Source organism: Crocodylus siamensis, chromosome 9 (genome assembly GCF_052110815.1).
Source record: "Crocodylus siamensis isolate JL-2025a chromosome 9, ASM5211081v1, whole genome shotgun sequence".
Classification (NCBI taxonomy): domain Eukaryota; kingdom Metazoa; phylum Chordata; order Crocodylia; family Crocodylidae; genus Crocodylus; species Crocodylus siamensis.
Window position 1 is genome coordinate 7692036 of NC_143403.1, and position 18833 is coordinate 7710868.

Consider the following 18833-nt stretch of genomic DNA (forward strand, 5'->3'; position numbering starts at 1 on the left):
TCAGTCTTCCTGGCTCTTCAAATCCTTCTCGGGTACAAACATCCCATGTAGGTCCAGATGCAGTGCTACATCTACTGTGGCCCGAGCCACCTCTGTGAAAGTTTTAGCATCCAAGATGAGCAGAAACGGTGCTTTCCTGGGATCTGATGTCACAATGGAGGATAAAATAATACCTAGGGAGCATGGAATTGAGAACAGGATAAAAGACACACTCATTAATGAATACCTTAGTTCTGTACTTGTTGCTGGGTGTGCATAGTGTGTGCTAAGGAATAAATTTATACCGAAATAGTGGCCTCGGTTAATTGTATCCTGGAGGAGAGCTCACATCACACCTAGCCACATTGCTGGAAATTTCAACAGGAAATCTTCTGATTTTAATGAGTTCTTGAGACCAAACTTCCCATTCACCTTTACTGGTGGTCAGTCCAGATCAGGACTGGCTAGAGATAACATGGGAGACTGTAATCCTACTGCATTCATTGGCAATGGTCTGTAGTTAATAAAGAGCATCAAGCTCCAAGACCACTCAACCAGATTTAAAAATCCCTCAGTGTGGGTTTCAGGGGACTACGTGAAATGTCCAGAGGGTTTTATCTGATGATGTTTTCTTTTAAAAGAGTAGACAAAAGCTGAATTCGCCTATTGTTTCTTTGCTTTTTCGTACTGGGGTCAGAGATAATGAAACTATTAAAGTTCTGAGTTTTCATACAATCATAGAAAATTTGGGTTGGCAGGGACGTCAGGAGGTCACATCTAGTCCAACCCCCTACTCAAAGCAGGATGATCCCCAACTACATCATCCAGCCAAGGCTTTGTCTAGCCAGGTCTTAAAAACCTCCAAGGATGGAGATCCACCACCTCTCTGGGTAACCGATTCCAGTGCTTTACTGCCCTCCTGGTGAGAATGTTTTTCCTAATATCCAACCTAAACATCCCTTGCTTCAACTTAAGACCATTGCTCCTTGTTCTGTCACCTGCCACCACCGAGAACAGTCCACCTCTTTGTAACCACCCTGCAGGCAGTTAAAGGCTGCCATCCTCAGTCTTCTCTTCTGCAGACTAACTAAGCCCAGTTCCCTCAGCCTTTCCTCTGGAGTCATGTGTCCCAGCCCCTAAATCATTTTTGTAACCCTCCACTAGACTCTTTTCAGCTTGTCCACATCCTTTTGGTAGTGGGGGTCCAAAACTGGACAGATCTTAATTGTCTTTGATCCTGACCATGAAGTGCTACATGTATTGATAGATGTGTTGCCCCCCATTTGTTGGAGCAGCATTCTTACCATCATCCTCTTCTTTCGCATGAGGATAAGGGACAAAGGTAGGTTCAGCTGGCCAGCAGTGCTCCTCCCTCCAGGTCAGGGATTTCTTTGTCAGTACATCCACTTTTACTATCTAAATTATAAAGACAAACACAATATTTCACCCTTCATTGTAGCCATTTACTTCAAAGTTATGTTACATATAACCCAGTAGCATTGGGAGCCAGTAGTTAGAGTCAAGGAGCAACATGGGATGCTTGCTGTGGCATACTAAAGCAGAAGTGTCTGAAAATTTTAGGCTCCAAAGTTATGTTTGCAGTTGCATAAACATGGAATTTTGTTTTTCCTTTAGGAGGAAACCATTACACTGAGAAGACAGCAAAGCAGGAATTGATACTGCTTCATTACTTTACAATAGCACCTTTCATTTGGGCACCTCAGAACTATGCATAAATATTCATTAAGCTTCATGAAAGCCGTATGTATGGCATAAATACTACCCTCATTTTACAGAGGAGGAGCCTGAGGCACAAGAGGGTTGGAGTGACTTGCCCAAAGTCAGACAGGAAGTCTATAATAAAGTAAGGATAGAGCTCAACCTGACCAGCTTCTCATCCTGTGGTTTAGCCATTATTTCCTTTTTGGTGTGGTCTCAAGAACCTTAAGTAGGGCAGGCATAAAAAAATAGTAACAGTTCACTGTGATGGTTTAAGTAGTTATTAAACCAGTGGGACCAGGATTCCACCCATGTACTATATATGTCACAGTAAATACCTGATGTAGGCTCTTAGGGAGAAGCATGTGCCTGATCCACCCAACTCCCATAGAAAAGGTGGTGTCTTTTTCCTGGTTTTACATTCAGTTGAGTTACACTGTCTACAGCAGCACACATAATGTCATATAATAGTTCCCCTTCTTAACAAAAATCTGAAGGGAGTCTCACACAAAATGTAATGGTATTCAAATTAATTACAGTCCCTATTACCCTTGAGTTCTCGCATCTGAGCAAAGATGAGCCAGCACCCTAGGGACACTGCCTTGGGCCTATACACTGCACTACCAGTCCACTGTTGTTTCATGTCACAAACATCGATTGATTCATCTCTTGTGTAACAAATAAAATAAACCTTCTGACACAACAACCTCAGTTATGTCAAGAAGAATGACCTCTGTTAGGCATCACAAGTGTACAGATTTGGTTGAGCGAGTGTCACATGCTGTGACAAATTTTATTGCATCATAAAGAAATCCAACTTTATTTTGTAATTTGTTGACATAATTTGTTCTGTTTGTTCACTGTATGTAATTGTCTGCTCAGATATTGCTGAATGAACAACAATTGAGAGTCAGCTTACCTATATCTCTCATTCTTAGTGAATGTAATTTTTCCATGTTAAAAACTATTTATGCTCTTGGGATCGTGTCTTTAGAAACTGGCATCAGGGGCATGTGCATACAAATGTGGTTTTTCCTCTCTTGCCAGCTGGTCCTCTAGCAGAAATTAAATGAAAACTTCCTGAAAAGTATCAGTGGGTCAGAATGGAGACTTTATTGTGATGAATATGATTTTTTTTACTTGGTGATAACAGTCCAGAGTCTCAGGCTGGTACCAAGCTGACATAGCTCTAGAACAGAGCCAAACTGATTAACACTAACTGAGAATGTGGCCTACGGGATCAATTTTTCCCCTCTAGGCAATGTAAGATTTATGCACGCTTTCAACTTTTCATTTCGGCTTTCAGATGTTGTAGTCTGTACATATGAGCAGTAAAGCACGCTGGTTGCCACTTAGCAAACTTTAACTTGTTTAAGGAAAAAAAGTTTGTCTTTAGAAGAGTCACATTATAAAGCAGAACCACAATTCAGAGTATAGTAGACTCTGAAGACTGTAGAAAAGTTACGTGGATGCCAATTAAGGCACAATTTAGCTTGTGTAGGGTTGGTTCAGTGAAATAAAACACCATGCACTAGGTGTATACTATTTAATTTCATTTATATTACACAGGTATAAAGCACACAAACACATTATACCTGTGTGGGAACGGGACTCCACTGAACTCCTGCAGCAAAGATGTATCTGTATTTTTTGCCATTATAGTCGTAATTGATGCGAGGCAGCTCTATTCCTGATGGAAAAATGGAACTTGTGTGTTGGTAACAAAGAGAAAAGAATACAACTATACATCTAAGGCATATTAAAATAAGGGTCAGACATATAAAAGAACTCTTCAAACAGAAAACACACGTCCTCTCCAATATATATGTACCTTGCCAGTGTCTAAGGTAGCTCTTGCATATCAAGATATATGGATACATTCTGAAAAACTGAACAGGGATATAAATATAGTGCAGCTAGGGTTGGTTGTGAGTTAATAAACCACTAACATTTCATTCATGGTTAGTAACAGCCTCATAGACCCCAGTGTATTTATATTACTGCTGTTCAGTTACTTTTCTCATGTCTGCAAATACTGGGCTGGGATGGTGCAGGTGCTAAGGGACATTGGTGACAGCCCAGAGATCTCAAATTTGAGGCCATAGCAAAAGTGCTTATGGCATGGCCTGTCCGATTCCAATGAATCTGTGAACTCCGTTAAATACCTTGTCACAAGGACACAAAAAAGGAAAGGAAGTATATAAATACCTAGTATGTTTGTTTAGCTGTCAAAAGATAATTGGAGGGTCTCCCTCGCCACAAAGTAAACAGATAAATATATACCTTGTATGCTATTCTTGTTACCTCTTAAAGGAAAATAGCTGGAGAAGTAAAAAACATTTGCACTTCAACAAAACCATCTGCATAAAAGCATTACATAAAAAGCTATTTTTTTATAGAATAATTTGCTAAATCATTTTCACATAGAGATGATGCAGGGAGTATTCTTTTAGATTGCATCACTGCAAAGTCTGAATCAGGACTTAAACTCCTTCTAGACTGTTCAAAATTTTGGGTTGTAACAGATGTTATTGGAAACTCAATTCTCCCAAATGTACATTCAGAGCCTGGACCTGAAAGTAGGAAGCTTCCACTTCCTTTTTGGAAGGAAGAGCTCTCAGCACCTTACATAATTAAGCCCTAGATCTCAGATCTGACCCGTGATCTTGACCTCATAATATGCTTTTAGTACAGCTGATCCTTGAATAGGCACTTCCCATTAGTCTTACATTTGTTATTCATATAGAAGCAATCAGGTCACAGAGTCAAAGACCCAGACCCACACAGATACTCATTTCAGGATCAGGGACTTAATTTTGAGGATGGGGGGAGGGAATCTCTTGGTTTGGGGTTTTTTTAGAAAGAATACTAAGACTTAATAAAGATACTTGTACCCTAACAAACCTAAGTTTAAGAAAAGACACTTCAGGATTTCTAAGGAACAACTCACCTTCATATATTGTTTCAGGTTGACAGTAGATGCTATCATCACTTTCTTTCAGGGCTGTTGCAGTAGTTGATGGAAGTCTGACTAAATTAGAACCTATTTCTGCATCCTGAGAGAAAGAGAGAGAGAGAGAGAGATGCTAAAAAACTCAAGATACTTGAAAAGGTGGATTGGATTTCTAATTTAGGACTTTCATCAGTCATTATTTTATTATATATAAGTAGGCATTTTGCATAAAATGGGTGATACAACTTCAAGAGCTTGTTTCTTACACATGCTTATTTTGCAATATTATACATGAAATGTTTCCATCTAAAAACCTTTAATTTTCTGGTGTTCTAATAAACTGGTGATTCTAAACCATGTTGAGTCAAATTTGACAAAAGTGCCCAGGTGGCATTTTGTTACAGAAGTGGTATAAATTATTATTCATGATTTAGCATTTATGGGTGGGATTCTCAGAGTAGGTAAAAGGGAGTTAAATGCCCAACTGCTCCTGACTTTGTGACAGTTGGGGGAGCATCTTCTTCAAAATACCCTAGAATAAAAATGGATTTTCATTTTTAATTTGTGCATATTCAGCCCATGTGCTGTGCTAAGCAGGAATTGTTTTAAATAGGCACCATATGCAACCAAATATGCTACCTGGCATTCAAAAAAGATTGAGGCACATTAATATTTATTTTTAAACAAGCCACCAAGTGTTTACATGAGTATGTCATTAACATTTTTCAGTGTAGTATTCCAGTACAATGCTGCTGAATTCTATTTAATTGCAGGGAAGGCATGACAGGTTGGTCCTTAGCAATCCTCTTGTGTTGCTATAGAACTGGCACCAATAAAAATCAAATTCTTAGGATGCAGCAAAACATTCAGTATCAGCCACTGTACGCTGCATCAGGTTGAAGCTTGCCTGAAAGGTCACTAGGTAGAATGGGTTCTTTTCCTGAAAAGCAATGCTGTGAATCAGTTAAGCTATTTCAGAGATACGGGAAGATGAGACCCTTCCTCTTCTTCCTCTTTTTGGCAATTCTCTCACTGTATTCATATCTTATTGTCATAAAATCACTATTGAAAAATACTTTGGGAAAGGAAGTGAAGGACAAGTTTTGCCCAGGGCTCCATTCCCATGGATCAGAACTTATGTGCAGAATTCTCTGCTTGGATACATCAGTTTATGTGGGATGAACACATGACATTGTGTTCAGAAAAAAAACTATTATGCTGATCAGCCCCTTTTCCCCTAAGGAGAGATCCTGAAGCCTGACCCCGGAAACTGTTAGGTACAAGGACAGATTTAGATGCCTAAAATTGGATGCAGGTGTCTAAAATTTCAAAACTGTGATCCTGACCTCCCTAGGTAGTTTTCTGTTTGGCTAAGAAAGTTCCCTGTATCCCTGCAGCTCTGTCTCCTGGTCATTCCCAAAAGGGCTTCAGTCTGAGCTGACAGACACTTAGCAGTTGTTAGAAAATGCATCAACCCTCTATTTCTGTTTTTCATTCAATGAGCACGCAATACAAACTGCATAAGCAATCAAGGGAGCAAGAAATGGAATCCAAGATTCTCCCTTCCTAGCTGTGTACAGGAGCCCTGTTGCTCCTGACTCTGTGAACCAGCTTCAAAAAGGAGGACTGAAAAGTGCCCCCAGCCCAGCCTAGCCTATAGTTTGGGAATTAGGGAAGATATGAAATTAAATCCCCACAGAGTGAGTGCAGGATATAATGTGGGTCTTGTATCCTGGCTGAGTGCTCTGACCATCCGATCATGATATGAAAGATGAGGACACCACTAGCATTGCCTTCTTTTTCATTCCTGATTTAAAGAAAAAGGAGCCTGGCTCACATCTTCCAAAGAATTCTTGTAGAGATTACCCTCGGGGTGGATTCTGGACTATGGGCCCTGAAAAGAAGATGTTGTCTGCAGCCCCAACTCAGGGGCTCAAGGTCTGGAGACAGAAGGATGATTTCAATAACACCTTTAAGCTAAACAATTCCTACTGGCCAGCTCTAGGCAACTCTCCATTTGGAGCATGTGCTCTATGAATTGCCATCTACGGTGTGTAACTTTCCCCATACATTGTACAGGGAGCCTACATGCCTAACTTTGGGCTTTGGGTCCTACTTCAGAATCAGGCAGCTAAAAGTAGAGCATTGGGGCACTTGATTTCAAGGTAAATCCTTCAGCTCTAGCCTTATTTGTGAGTGTGTGTGCATATATATGTATGTGCATATGCCTTCTGTGCCTTATCTGCTCACTGTCTGTATAAATGTAGTGGGGGAAATGGAATCACACACACACATTTTCCTCCAATACACATGCAAAAAAAGTGTGTATAATTAAAAAAACAACATGAGGAATTTGTAGGAGGACTGGCAACCTCTACTTCACTGGTTTTTCTCTTACTCATTTATTCAAGGTTATTGCTTAAAGAAAATAGATTAAAAAGCAAGTCATGTTACCTCGCCCCATTGCAGAGGAACCACAAATCGCTTGCAGGCTGGTAGGGAAAAGTGTTTGGTGTTTTCTTTAAACTCTGCATTCAGGTATTTTAAATAGAACATTTCATACAGGCTGCTATCTGCATAGCATATGACATCAAAAATGATCTGGCCGTCCTCCTCGTAGGCGTTCACGTGGTGAAAAAGGACCATGGCATCAGTATAAAACGTGGTGGAGATATCTTTTTTGGTCTTTTTGTCTATGAAGTGAAACCAGGTCTGAAAAACGGCCAACATGTGGGTCAGTAAGCAGGAAGTGGTTATTGATTAAATTGGTGAAACATTGCAGAGATGATTCCACCTAGATTATAGTTCATTTGCTTTAAAAAAATGGTATGTGCAAGCCTCAGGATGTGCCACAAAATAATAAGAAATACAGAACTGCCTCCGTATCCATTCCTGCTCAAACACACCAACCCCCCAAGTATGATGGTGAAGCCACTCCAGGAGCGCCCTCTGGTGGCTTAAAATGGGCATCCTGAGAGCAGCTTCATGGCCGCATTGCCTGGTTTGGTTTGGTGGGTAGAAGCAGGAGCGGCGTGCTCCAGAGCAGTCACCCCTGAGCAGTGCCAGGGACACTGTTGGAGACATGGCACGCATGCAGACTGGGGGAGGGGATGAAGACAGCTTTCAATCACTTTCTGCACTGTCCTGACTAGGCTGCCCTGGGGACTTTAGACAGTCCTATCACAGCAGCCTGTCCCTACCTGCTTCCAAGCCCAGAACCTTTGCAGTGTTACATGCTGCAGTCCCACCATCGACCTGCCCCTCCAGATGCTTTCCTGAACTGGAAAAGCTCCCTTTTGGCTGGTTCCAGGCCTTGTCTACCTGCTACATTTACTATCGCTGGGTAGAGAAGCTGCATCCACCTGGCACTTTGGGTAGGCTAATTAGCAGTGCTGAGTGACAGGGTTCATGAGCTTGCATTGAGCTACTTTGCCTGCCTATGCTCCTGCACAAGTGTAGCCACACTGTCACTGAGGGCTATTTACTATCCAGACCCAGCGGAACAGCCTGGTTCTTTTACCTAATGTGCAATAAAAAGTAAAAGCAGCTATGAGGCTCTCAAAGCATCGTGGTCCATGATGATGGTACCTTGTGATCTGGACCCTTCAAAGAAGCAGAGTTTCTTTGCTGGTGTGGGGTCTTTGTCAAATACTGTTAGATTCAGCACCAAAGGTTTATTTATGGCATTTCTAGTTGCATGAGGGGGCAACATCTGCGTGGAGGGTGGAATTAGGAGAGAATAAAGTTGTCCACTGGGAAGCTGTTTAGCTTATTATACTGCAGGGAAGAATAAGGAGGGAGTGAGAGTAATTATTGCCATGGCTTCCCCCACTGCTCATATCTTAGCAGAAAAGTACCTTCTCATCCTTATGGAAGGAAAGGCAGGAAGCCCAGTTGACACCTCTGAAGTAGGCTGTTGCCAGCTTGGGAATATCCAATTTGAATGGCTGCTCTATGAAGACAATGTAATTTTCGGTGACTCCAAAGCTGTGATAGTAGGTTGGGTGAAGGAGAGAACGGGAAGGAACTGAGCACATCACCTCCAAGTGCTTCAGACAAGATTTCTTCTTTTCTTCCTCTAAACACAAATTTAAAAAGAAAGACAAGACTTTAATCAAGCCCAAGTGAATGTCAGATTCTCACCATTGGCTATATGTGATTATATTCCCCCATATGGAGCAGAATACAGCAAGTTGCCACTCAGAGAGTTCTCTGTGCATCTTTCCATCAGGGCATTGTTTGCTTCCACCTTCAGGCTTGGCAGGGAATTTGGCACCCGTGAAGACTGCAAAGTTCAGTCCATCCACCAGATACAGTGATTGAAATGAAACTGCTCCACTCTGAATAGCCAGTCTGGCTTCATAATGAACTTGGGTCTGATCAGTTCTTTTCAAATGGAATTTTTATGCAGTTATTTACCACTTGTCACCTTAACAGTGACGAGTGAGAGGTAACTGCACAAATTAACAATATGTACATAAAAATAGTGATTTTTCTAGGGCATCTGTGGCACATGACTTCCCCTTTTCCCATCAGCAGGGGGTGGAAAACACTAGCAAAAGCCATTTCTTACCTGGCACTGAGGAAGGAATCTTAAATACAACATATTTTGTCTTCCCTTTGCCAACTATGGATGTTCCCATGTTAAGAACATTTCCAGCACTGTCGTAATGGGGATGAGCGGTTGCCAGATTGACAGCTACATACTTAGTGTAATCAACCTACAAAACCACAGAACAGCAGGTAGCAGAGATGAAGAAGGAGAACGTGAAAAGAGTGATCTTAGCCAAAATCACAGAAACCACGCCTCTGTTTGGCTCTAGTAGGCTCTCTTGGCAGGGAAGCCCAGGATTAATGTCCTAACTTTAAATTCAAACACTGAAATCACTGGGATTTAATAGGCATGTTAATGTTTAACTGATTCTGGACCAGAACAGACCAACGAAGCTGAAATATGAGTCTTGGTCCTAATGGCCATCTTGTCACACTGGAAGATTCATGTAATAATTAAAGGAACTTGTGCTATTGACCATCCCATACTGAAACAACTGCACTCAGTTGGGCCATCAGTCCAGGAAATTTCACGAAAGATTAGGTTTCAAACCTATTTAGGAGTTGGAAAAGAAGGAATTAAAAGCAGTGTTCTACATAGCTTAGAAAACGTCTAAGAAATTAGAACTCATCTAGCATAAGGTATTTCAGTCTACAACACGTGAGGAAGTAGTGTTACAGTTGAACCACTTGACCCTAAGTCAGCAACTTCAGCTGTGTTCATTTATCAAGGGCAGGATTTCTTGTATACTTCTGCGCTAAAGGTTTTCTTTTGGGGAGATGAAGGCAGCTCCCATCAGCAAGCAGGTTTTGTAGGTTGCCTTGCCGAAGTGTCTGCATCTCTCTCTGCACCCTACAGGCAGCCTAGCCAGCTAACTCTAGCCACCCTGAGGACTAGGTTCCTAGGAATTAATAGCTATAGTGCCAACTTGGAGATCCCCAAATCCTCCTTGGTTCTCACCCTTCAACATTCCTGATTCCAATTATGTCATATTTGGCCTCCTGGAAAGCCCAGCTGGAAAGATCAGCCTGAAACTGTATTTGTTAGCAGAGAAACTGGACGGATACGTTTTTAGTTTTACCTTCTCTAGTGTCTCCAGTGTCTGAGGATTAATTTTTCTAATGAAGTTAGTTTCACTTGTAGCATAAAATTCATCGCCAGTTTTCATAATATTGATCAGGCAGTTGTCTGTGAACTCAGGAATGATGTGGGACAAATAGGAGAATGCTCTGTGGAGGAGATGTAATATAAACACATGAGGCTCTGTGAAGAGCAGGTATTTAAATCATTTAACATATTGGCTTCAATGGGACTGAAGTTACCATGGATCTGCTTGTTACTTTAAAGCAGGATATGACCAGTATGTTGTACAACTAGTGGAAGGAAGTGGGTTTATGTCTTAACCAGCACTCCCTCTACTGGCTGATGGGACAGCAAAACAGCACAGTATTTTCAAATTGCTCTTAATTGATCCAGAAATGGACACACACAGTTGCTGCTTTTGTATGCAAAAGCATGTATTTAATTACAGGACCAGTCCTGCTGCCACTGAAGTCAGTGGAGAACATACATAGTAACAAGTCCTGTCTCAAGCATGCATACTTCTGCATGCAATCACACACCACATTTTGAAAGGCAATCCAATATTGTTAACTTTTACAGCATTTTCCGTAAGGAAGTGATGGATGAATTGTCCCTCTGACATGACTACTGGTTAATTTTCCTTTTATTAAAAAAAAACCCCAACACCTGAATTTAAATCCTGACATTGTGAGGGATAGGACAATTTTAATCTTGCAAAATAAATCTCAAAGTTGGTATGTATGTGCAGAGTGAAGAGAAAAACTTCTATGTTAGAAATAGGATGGATACATTCATTGGGAAAAACATTGCTTACTTGGCAAATATGTTCTTGCATGGATCAGGGTAAGCCATAGTTCCAAACTCTGATACCACAATCCTGTTGGCTTCTATATTGCTGTTGTATGTGTCACTGCGCAGGTACTTACTCCTATAGTAAACTTCACCTGCAAGGAACAAATACAGTATTTTGACACCTTTCATAATTTTCTATGGAAAATAATTATCTGTGTATTAAAATAGACTGACTCTCAGATAAAAGAAGTTGCAAGAGAATCTCATCCAGCTGACTTCTGACTAAGCAGAGGTTCTCAATGCATTTTGCTGGGCTACCAATTCCTAATTTTCAGGAAAACTTGCAAAGGAACACAGGGTTGTATTCACATTGTTCATACTTATGGGCTGCCAAAGGTGACAGACCCACATTTTGACTAAAAATATTGAAAAGTATTTGCAAACCAAGGAAAAAGTTGTGTGGGGGGCATTGGGAAGAGGATTTTAAACAAACAGTGCCAACAGACCAACCCTTAACAACACACCTGCATTCACATTTCTGCATGTAATATATAAGACGAAAGGGAAGAATTAAGGGTCAGTTTCTATGGTTGGTTATGATAAATAGAGAAATTAAACTTAACTTTATGGAAAAGAAAATAACTTTGGCTTTTTCTTTAAAAAAATCCATGTTGTTTCATAGTTTCTAGGGTCGGAAGGGACCTGAGCAGATCATCTAGTCCGACCCCCTCCCATGGCAGGAAAGAGTACTGGGGTCAAACGACCCCAGCAAGGTGTTCATTGTTGTTTTGATCATTGTAAAGAACATTTCATTGAACTCTCACACACCAATTATTTTTGACGGCTGCCTGCCAGCTAGAAAGGATGGAGTCCTGGTAGGCCACTAAATCCATCTCTAAGCCAGTCTAAGCATTTGTTCCTAAAGTCACCCTCTCCATGACTGGCAGATACACCGTTCAGATAGATATGGTGATGTAAAGCTGCACCTTGCCATCTCAACAGTACACTGGATGAACATGGATGCCTCACAGCACCTCTCTAAAATCAGAGCAGATTACTAAGTTCACTTTATAGAAAGGAAACTATCAGAGGTGAAAGGACTTTCCCATGATCACACAAGAAGTCAGTAGCAGAGACAGGGAAATGTCTGATCAGCAGCCCATGCTACCTGCTGCGGCACAACATGTGGGTATGTCACAATGCAGTACTGTGTGTAGAGACACCTGAATTAGCTCTGAACAAGCCAGCTCAGGTATGGGAAGCAGTAGAGCTATATTAGTGCTGTGTCGACCCAGCTTGATTACACAGCTAGATTGCATTGCCCATAACCTATATGCCTTCAGTCATAAGCAGGTGAGGGGGGAGAAATCTTTCCTGACCCATTTGTGTCAGCTTGTGAAAATTAGCATCCTTCTGTGCCTGAAGGACTTAGTGGATAAACTACTTTATGCATATGCACCTAGACAGTTAAAAGACAGAGCCCCGTTTGTGGAAGCAGTACAATACCCTGGTAGTTTCAATGTGTGGCCATTTCTTTATATGGCAATGTTTTTAAGAGGCATAGAAATGGGCAGGCAAGAGACCCGTGTCTGGAATCTCTCACAAAATTTGCCCTGGCGCAGCAAGGGAAACTGAAAGATAAACAGGTAAAAAAAAATCTCTTATAGACGTGACATAGTGGAAAAGATCCCACAGTGTGATAAAGCAGACGGACACACCAGTAATGTTCAATCTCCCTATTTTATGGAAAACTGTGGAATAAAAGGGAAATGCATGGAGGGAGGCAATCTCTCTTGACAGTATCCCATCAGAGCCACGTCTGGCTCATGTGATGTAAATGTGGCAAGCTGGACTTGGCTGCTCATCTAAAGGTTGTTTTTAAGTGCACTAAGTATACATAAGCGAGACCTGATTTGCATATTAAATAGCACAGTGGCCTAGTTTCACTTCACTTCTGTCATAACAAGATTCAAGTTCCCAAAAGGAAGCCTAACACCTCAGTGAAACCAGGCTGTTTCCCATTGCTGGAAAAAGCCTCATTTTACTAGTGCATTACTACCTAATTTGGTTGGGAATTATGGGGTGCTGCAGCTGTTGATTGAAGAGTACCAGTGAAGTCTGCATAAGTCCCAGATGCACAGTACACACAGAAGCTAGTCCATTTTTTCCAGGGAGCTATAAAGCAGAAATGCAGCTCTTTGCTTTTATATCTCTTCCAAATCACTGTAGTGGGACCCATCAACCAGAAATCCTACCCTAGAGTGAAATCCTGATCCCAAAGTCAAGAGGAATTTTACTTTAGCCTTCAGAGCAGCCAGGATTTCATCCATGATGTAAATATTACGCTATTACGCTGTTGCAGATGTAGTAACACCGGCTTAATCCTATGGAAGAGCCTCAGAAGCCTCAACTCCCATTGAAATCTGTCTCAAGAAGGGCTGGAAGATCTGGCCCTTTAATGTATGACAATATCCTTGATGGAAACAAATGGTGGACTGAATTGTAGCAATATTACGATCAGTACCTACCAAGCTAGGCTTTCCAATGAATCAAGGCCTGTATGTATCACCCACCACCACAACACTGACCCAAAGCCAGGATAGCTGGTCTAGAAAAACTACTCCAGGGTACAGGAATCATCCCATCCCATGCCCTTGCAGCAGCTCCTATACCAAATACTGTCCTTGCAGAGAAAGGTTGTAGCTGGAGGAAAGGGGCATAACTGGGCATTTGTGATACCCAGCAACCTCTAACTTTTCTAAAGGCACAATGGAGCCACAGATAGCTGGTGCAACAGACTGATGATTCCCCTCTATTTAACACTGGTGAGGCTGCATCTGTCTAGTTTTGCACTCCCCCCCCCACACACACACACACACAGAAAGGATGTGGACAAATTGGAGAGAGTTCAGTGGAGGGCAACGAAAATAGTTTGGGGGCTGGGGACATGACTTACGAGGAAAGACTGAGGAAACTGGGCTTATTTAGTCTGGAGAAGAGAAGATTGAGGGGGATTTAATAGCAACCTTCAGTTACCTGAAGGAGGGTTACAAAGAGGATGGAGCTAGACCGTTCTCAGTGGGGGCAGATGCCAGAACAAGGAGCAATGGGCTCAAGTTGCAGCAAGGGAAGTTTAGGTTAGATATTAGGAAGAATTTTTCTCACTAGGAGGGCAGTGAAACACTGGAGCAGGTTACCCAGAGAGGTGGTGAAAGCTCCATCCTTGGAGGTTTTTAAAGCCCAGCTAGACAAAGTCTTGTCTGGGATGATGTAGCTGGGGCTGGTCCTGCTTTGAGCAGAGGGTTGGACTAGATGTGACCTTCTGAGGTCCTTCCCACCCTCATCTTTTATAATTCTATGATTCTATTCTTGAGGGGTATAACTCTTCCACCCCAGAAAGAAGGGAAGTTGCACTGGAATTGGCAAAACCATCCATTCTCTTGGCTGCTAGGCCTAAAGCTGCCACTACCCTGCCCTTTCATAGGCTGTTCACTAACCAAACTGAGACTTGTGAGCCTGATTTTCACAGGAACACAAAACCAGGCAAATGTTTTATGGGACCCATTTCCAAGCCTTAAATTATTCAATATTCAGTTATTATAAACCCTGTCAAACCACGATTAGAAAGAAACATTATGGATCTTTTAAGGAGATCAAATGTGGGTTGAACTGTTTCTGATATTATCCAGAAGCATACCATTTTTAAATGTAAAACTATGTATGAGAGCCAAACCATCAAACCAGTGGTTATAGCGAGTTTCTCCCACTGTATGCATGCCTGGACCATTGCGAAGAAGAATCCCCTGCAGCCAGTTTGGTATCTCCCCTGTAAATAGAGAGGACCTGTATTAGGACATAGTTTATTTCAGCTTTCCATAATTGAAGGACAAGTTTTCCAGAAATACAGGCCACTTTTAGACCACCAGATACACTAATGAGTATGGGAAAGGATTTGGACAATTTGTATAATACCCTGGCGTATAATGCCCACTCAAAAATGTGGTCTCAAGTATATGCTACACTGAAACATGAACTTCCCTAAATACAATTTAATAAATTATCAGCAAGTGACTGGGGGTGATGGTTAGGGGGAGTAAAGAGAGGACAGGGGACAATATTTTCTTTCTGTACCCTCATTTTAAAATGTATGATCAACTAATACCAGGAAAATCTAGGACTTACCAGAAATTTATAGATTAAATGGTGTGCAGCAGCCTTCAAGATGAAATCCAGTATCTATTCCAGTAATTAATAAGTATACTGTAATGCAGTGTCACGATGGCAGTGCTTTATGACACGAATAATGCCAGTATTTTTAGTATAAATAGGAATATTGTACGATCGCGTACATAAATGTTGCCAAGGATGGAGTGCAAGCTACAAGAACTGGTAGAGTATGAGTCACACAGAAAACCAGAAAGCGAATATTTTACACAGAAAACAACAGTGACATTAAGAGAGCATCATTAATGTTGCAAAGGAAAGCAAGCAGCAGCTAGGCAGTTTAGGTTAGGAAAGCAGGCACAGATATGTGAGGCCATGGACATACAGATATTGAGAGCACAAGAGAGAGGGTACCTCTGCTTCATCTCCGGTTCGCAGACCTGGCCCCATACAGCCCGCAGCACCCAAGAGGTGCAATTGCAGGGAAAGCCCTGCTCAGACCTGGGCAGTAGTATATACAGCACAGTGAAATTCAGCTGCTTAAATCTAAGAGATGTCTACTGAGCATTATGTAGACAGCAATTTTTCAAAAATGTATGTGTTGGCCCAATTTAGGCATATTTGATAGGGACCCCGTGCCCAACACAAAGACCATCCCTCTGCCAGATCCAAAGCCCCTCCTCCAAAACATGTGGACAATGAAAGTGTTCAACAAGTCACCAAAACGTAACACTGCCAAACAACATTTTCTCTTCACTTGATTCTCAAAAGCAGCTGAAATGTTTTCAATTAAATTGAAATAGTCAGTCAAGAGGCAGACAGCAGGCATAGAAAAATCCAGCCCAAATGCTTCAGGTTCATCAAAATGATTAGCTTCTGAAATACTGGAAAGTATTGGGCAATTTTAATAATAGGTAATGCTACCAGCCCTGCCCATAATATATTCTGACCAAGATTACTTGACTAACATTGCATGCACAGATGAATACACACCCTCATATGGCCCTGGGTTTAAATTCCTTGGGGGTAGCAGATGGAGGGAAATACTATAATACAAACAACAGATGCATATTTGATTGTTCTTATCAGAGTTCTAAAATATTCTGTTTTCTGAGAGACCGTGTAACAGGCTGATTCTTTTGAGCTGGTGTGTGTTCAGTACAGGATTACAATGAGAAGAAAAGAGAAATAGGTAAGAGAGGGCAAGAAGACACACACTTTAGCCAAACACCATTTTTTCCCAGGAAGAAGTACATTGTGTTAGTGCAGTCTGTCCAAGACATAGAGCAAAGGATTGATGAAAAAAATGTATCAGGTTAAGGCATTTAGTGGGGTTGCAGGAGCAGAAAGCTGCTTTCATTCTTTATTAAGTGCGACTGAACTGGAAAACTCTGTTGCAGTCTGTATACAATACGGGTGAGTAGGCACACACAGTGAAACCACATACTTCCAATCTTGACCTTGTAAGCATTGTGTTTATGCTCTACAGCTAATACGGCATGTTATTGAAAGTGTTCAAATCCTGAAAACATTAAGCACCAAACCTAGGATGATCCAGTTGGCGATGGTCCTGCTCTGACCATGGGGATGGACAAAATGACTTCCTGAGGTCCCTTCCAACCCTCATTTTCTGTGATTTGATCCTTGTCTTATTCAAATGCAAAGCTCTGGGGCAATTGACAGGATTTCTTTTTGCCCTAAGTCAGGAAAGATTTGGTCTTCCAGGCCTGGAATTACCCAGATGGTGAAGAATACTGTGGAAGATACATGGGGAAAGGACAAAGAAAAGATAACCGAGGCAGGAATGCAAAGGAAAATGCACACGAGGAATGTAAGTACTCAAGAAATGATATATTGCAAGAGAGCCAGCCTGTTGGAGTTAGAGACATAATTGTAGCTCAGCAGTATCTTTAGTATAAACAAGCTGAACTAGTTTAATATAAATAGCTTATGGAGTGAGAGTGTTTACCTAATACTCATGTTTGAATAGTAGAACAGCAAGTTGTGCTGTCTCCCAAGACAGCTTTTGGGTGGCAGCAATGCCTATGATCCATAGTGCTCTCTCCAAACGCACTTAAGACATTGGAAAGTCAATATGTAACGTTGGCTCACAGGCCACGGCCCAACTACCCCTCATGACTGCCACAGCACTGGAAGCTGGGCTGTCTGGACCCAACAAAAGAAGCCAGTTGGTCACACACTTCTAACCAGCCTGTCATTCAAGCATGTTCTGCTTCTGAAGAAGAAAGCCTTGTCTAACTCTGTCCCAGCTCCACAATTGGCCTGAAAGAAGAGATCACCCTAAGAAATCCTTGCTTCATATAATTTCTGGACCACCATGTTACCCTACCTACTCCAAAACACAATGGGTGGGTGTGGGGTTTGTGGGGGCGGGGGTTGTGGGGTCCCTCACCACATGCCCCCCATGGCGCACAGCCCCTGCCGCTGGCAGGAGCAGGAGCAGGAGCAGGAGCAGGCAGTGGGCCCTTGGGGTGCTCGTGGCTGCGGCAGGCAGTGCAACCCGGCTTTGTGTGGCTCTGGCTGAGTCCCAAGAGCTGCACATGGCGGTATGGAGCCAACCTGACTCAGCCCACTGGCGTATGCTTTCAAGCCAGACCAGGCTGGCTCTGTGCCAGCACGTGGGGCTCGCAGCACGGGCCAGTAATAATTGTTTTTTGGAGGGGCCTTGTGGGCCAGATAGAATGGCCTGGTGGGCTGTACCTGGTTTGTGGGCCGTATTTTGCCTGCCCCTGCTCCACCCCGAAGAACAAAAGCCAAAACCAGAGGGCATTCTACACCCATTTGGGCTCTTCCAGAGGTTCTTTTTTGACCACAACTACTTATTACTAAATTAAATGACAAAGTCAAAAAAACCCAAACAAACCCACACCTCACCATACTCCTCACCCATTTGCACTGCAAACACTCCCCTGTGCAAGGTAAAACATGTCAAGGCAAACATATTGACTGCATACACAATAGTGGCTCAAAGGACATCACAAAAGGTGCACTCATGACCTGACCTAAAAAAAAAAGGCATTTTCTATGAAATCACTAACTTTCACTTTTGTCTGGGATGCTTTGCCCTCTTTATAACAGAACAACTTGAAACCAGACATGTCCATCTTTCTCTTTGCATTTAAGGACAGCGTCACAAAAGTTGCTTTTTCCACTTCCAGGAAATGTTGTATCAGCGGCACAGCTGAGAAAGTAAACAGAGAGGCTAAAGAGGGCTTGCAGCAGAGAAATAAAAGCACAGAATAAAATCACTGAACTCAGTCCCTTGGCCACATCCGTCAGCACAAGTTTCTGTGAATCCTTTTCAAACTGGCTTTCAAGAAAAGTCCTCATGGAAACATCCATAAGACAAAAATAAAAGCTGATCTGAATCATCTAGGCAAATATTCACTGCTCTCTCTCAAGCTACCAGCTTCCCTTCTTAGTGCGACCATGGCAGGAGGAAGCAAGTGTTATAACTGAACACAAAACCACCCGCCCCTTTTTGGAACGGCTTTTCTTCTGCTTACCTTTCACCTCTGCTTTAATGGGCTCTGGGTGCTCTTCTATATTTCTACCAAATATCACTTCCAT

The 18833-nt window shown here is 42.1% G+C and overlaps 1 protein-coding gene across 1 annotated transcript; it reads right to left on the minus strand.

Annotated features, from left to right (window-relative positions):
• On the minus strand, positions 1-18833 carry BCO1 (beta-carotene oxygenase 1). Its single transcript, XM_090063003.1, has 11 exons — positions 18770-18833; positions 14776-14904; positions 11101-11230; positions 10285-10432; positions 9225-9372; positions 8509-8729; positions 7106-7363; positions 4649-4754; positions 3294-3388; positions 1284-1395; positions 1-173 (listed from the first exon to the last, which is right to left on the minus strand). The coding sequence occupies exons 1-11, from the start codon at positions 18831-18833 to the stop codon at positions 1-3; spliced, it is 1584 nt and encodes a 527-aa protein (XP_089919129.1).

What these genes read in the sequence shown, in the direction of transcription:
- BCO1 (XM_090063003.1), bottom strand. Translation starts at nt 18,833, where the DNA reads ATGGAAGTGATATTTGGTAGAAATATAGAAGAGCACCCAGAGCCCATT. An exon ending in TGCAAGAACATATTTGCCAA is followed by an intron (nt 10,433 to 11,100) that starts GTAAGCAATGTT and finishes TCTCCTCCACAG; the next exon opens with AGCATTCTCCTATTTGTCCC. An exon ending in TTCCTCTGCAATGGGGCGAG is followed by an intron (nt 4,755 to 7,105) that starts GTAACATGACTT and finishes TCTTTCTCTCAG; the next exon opens with GATGCAGAAATAGGTTCTAA.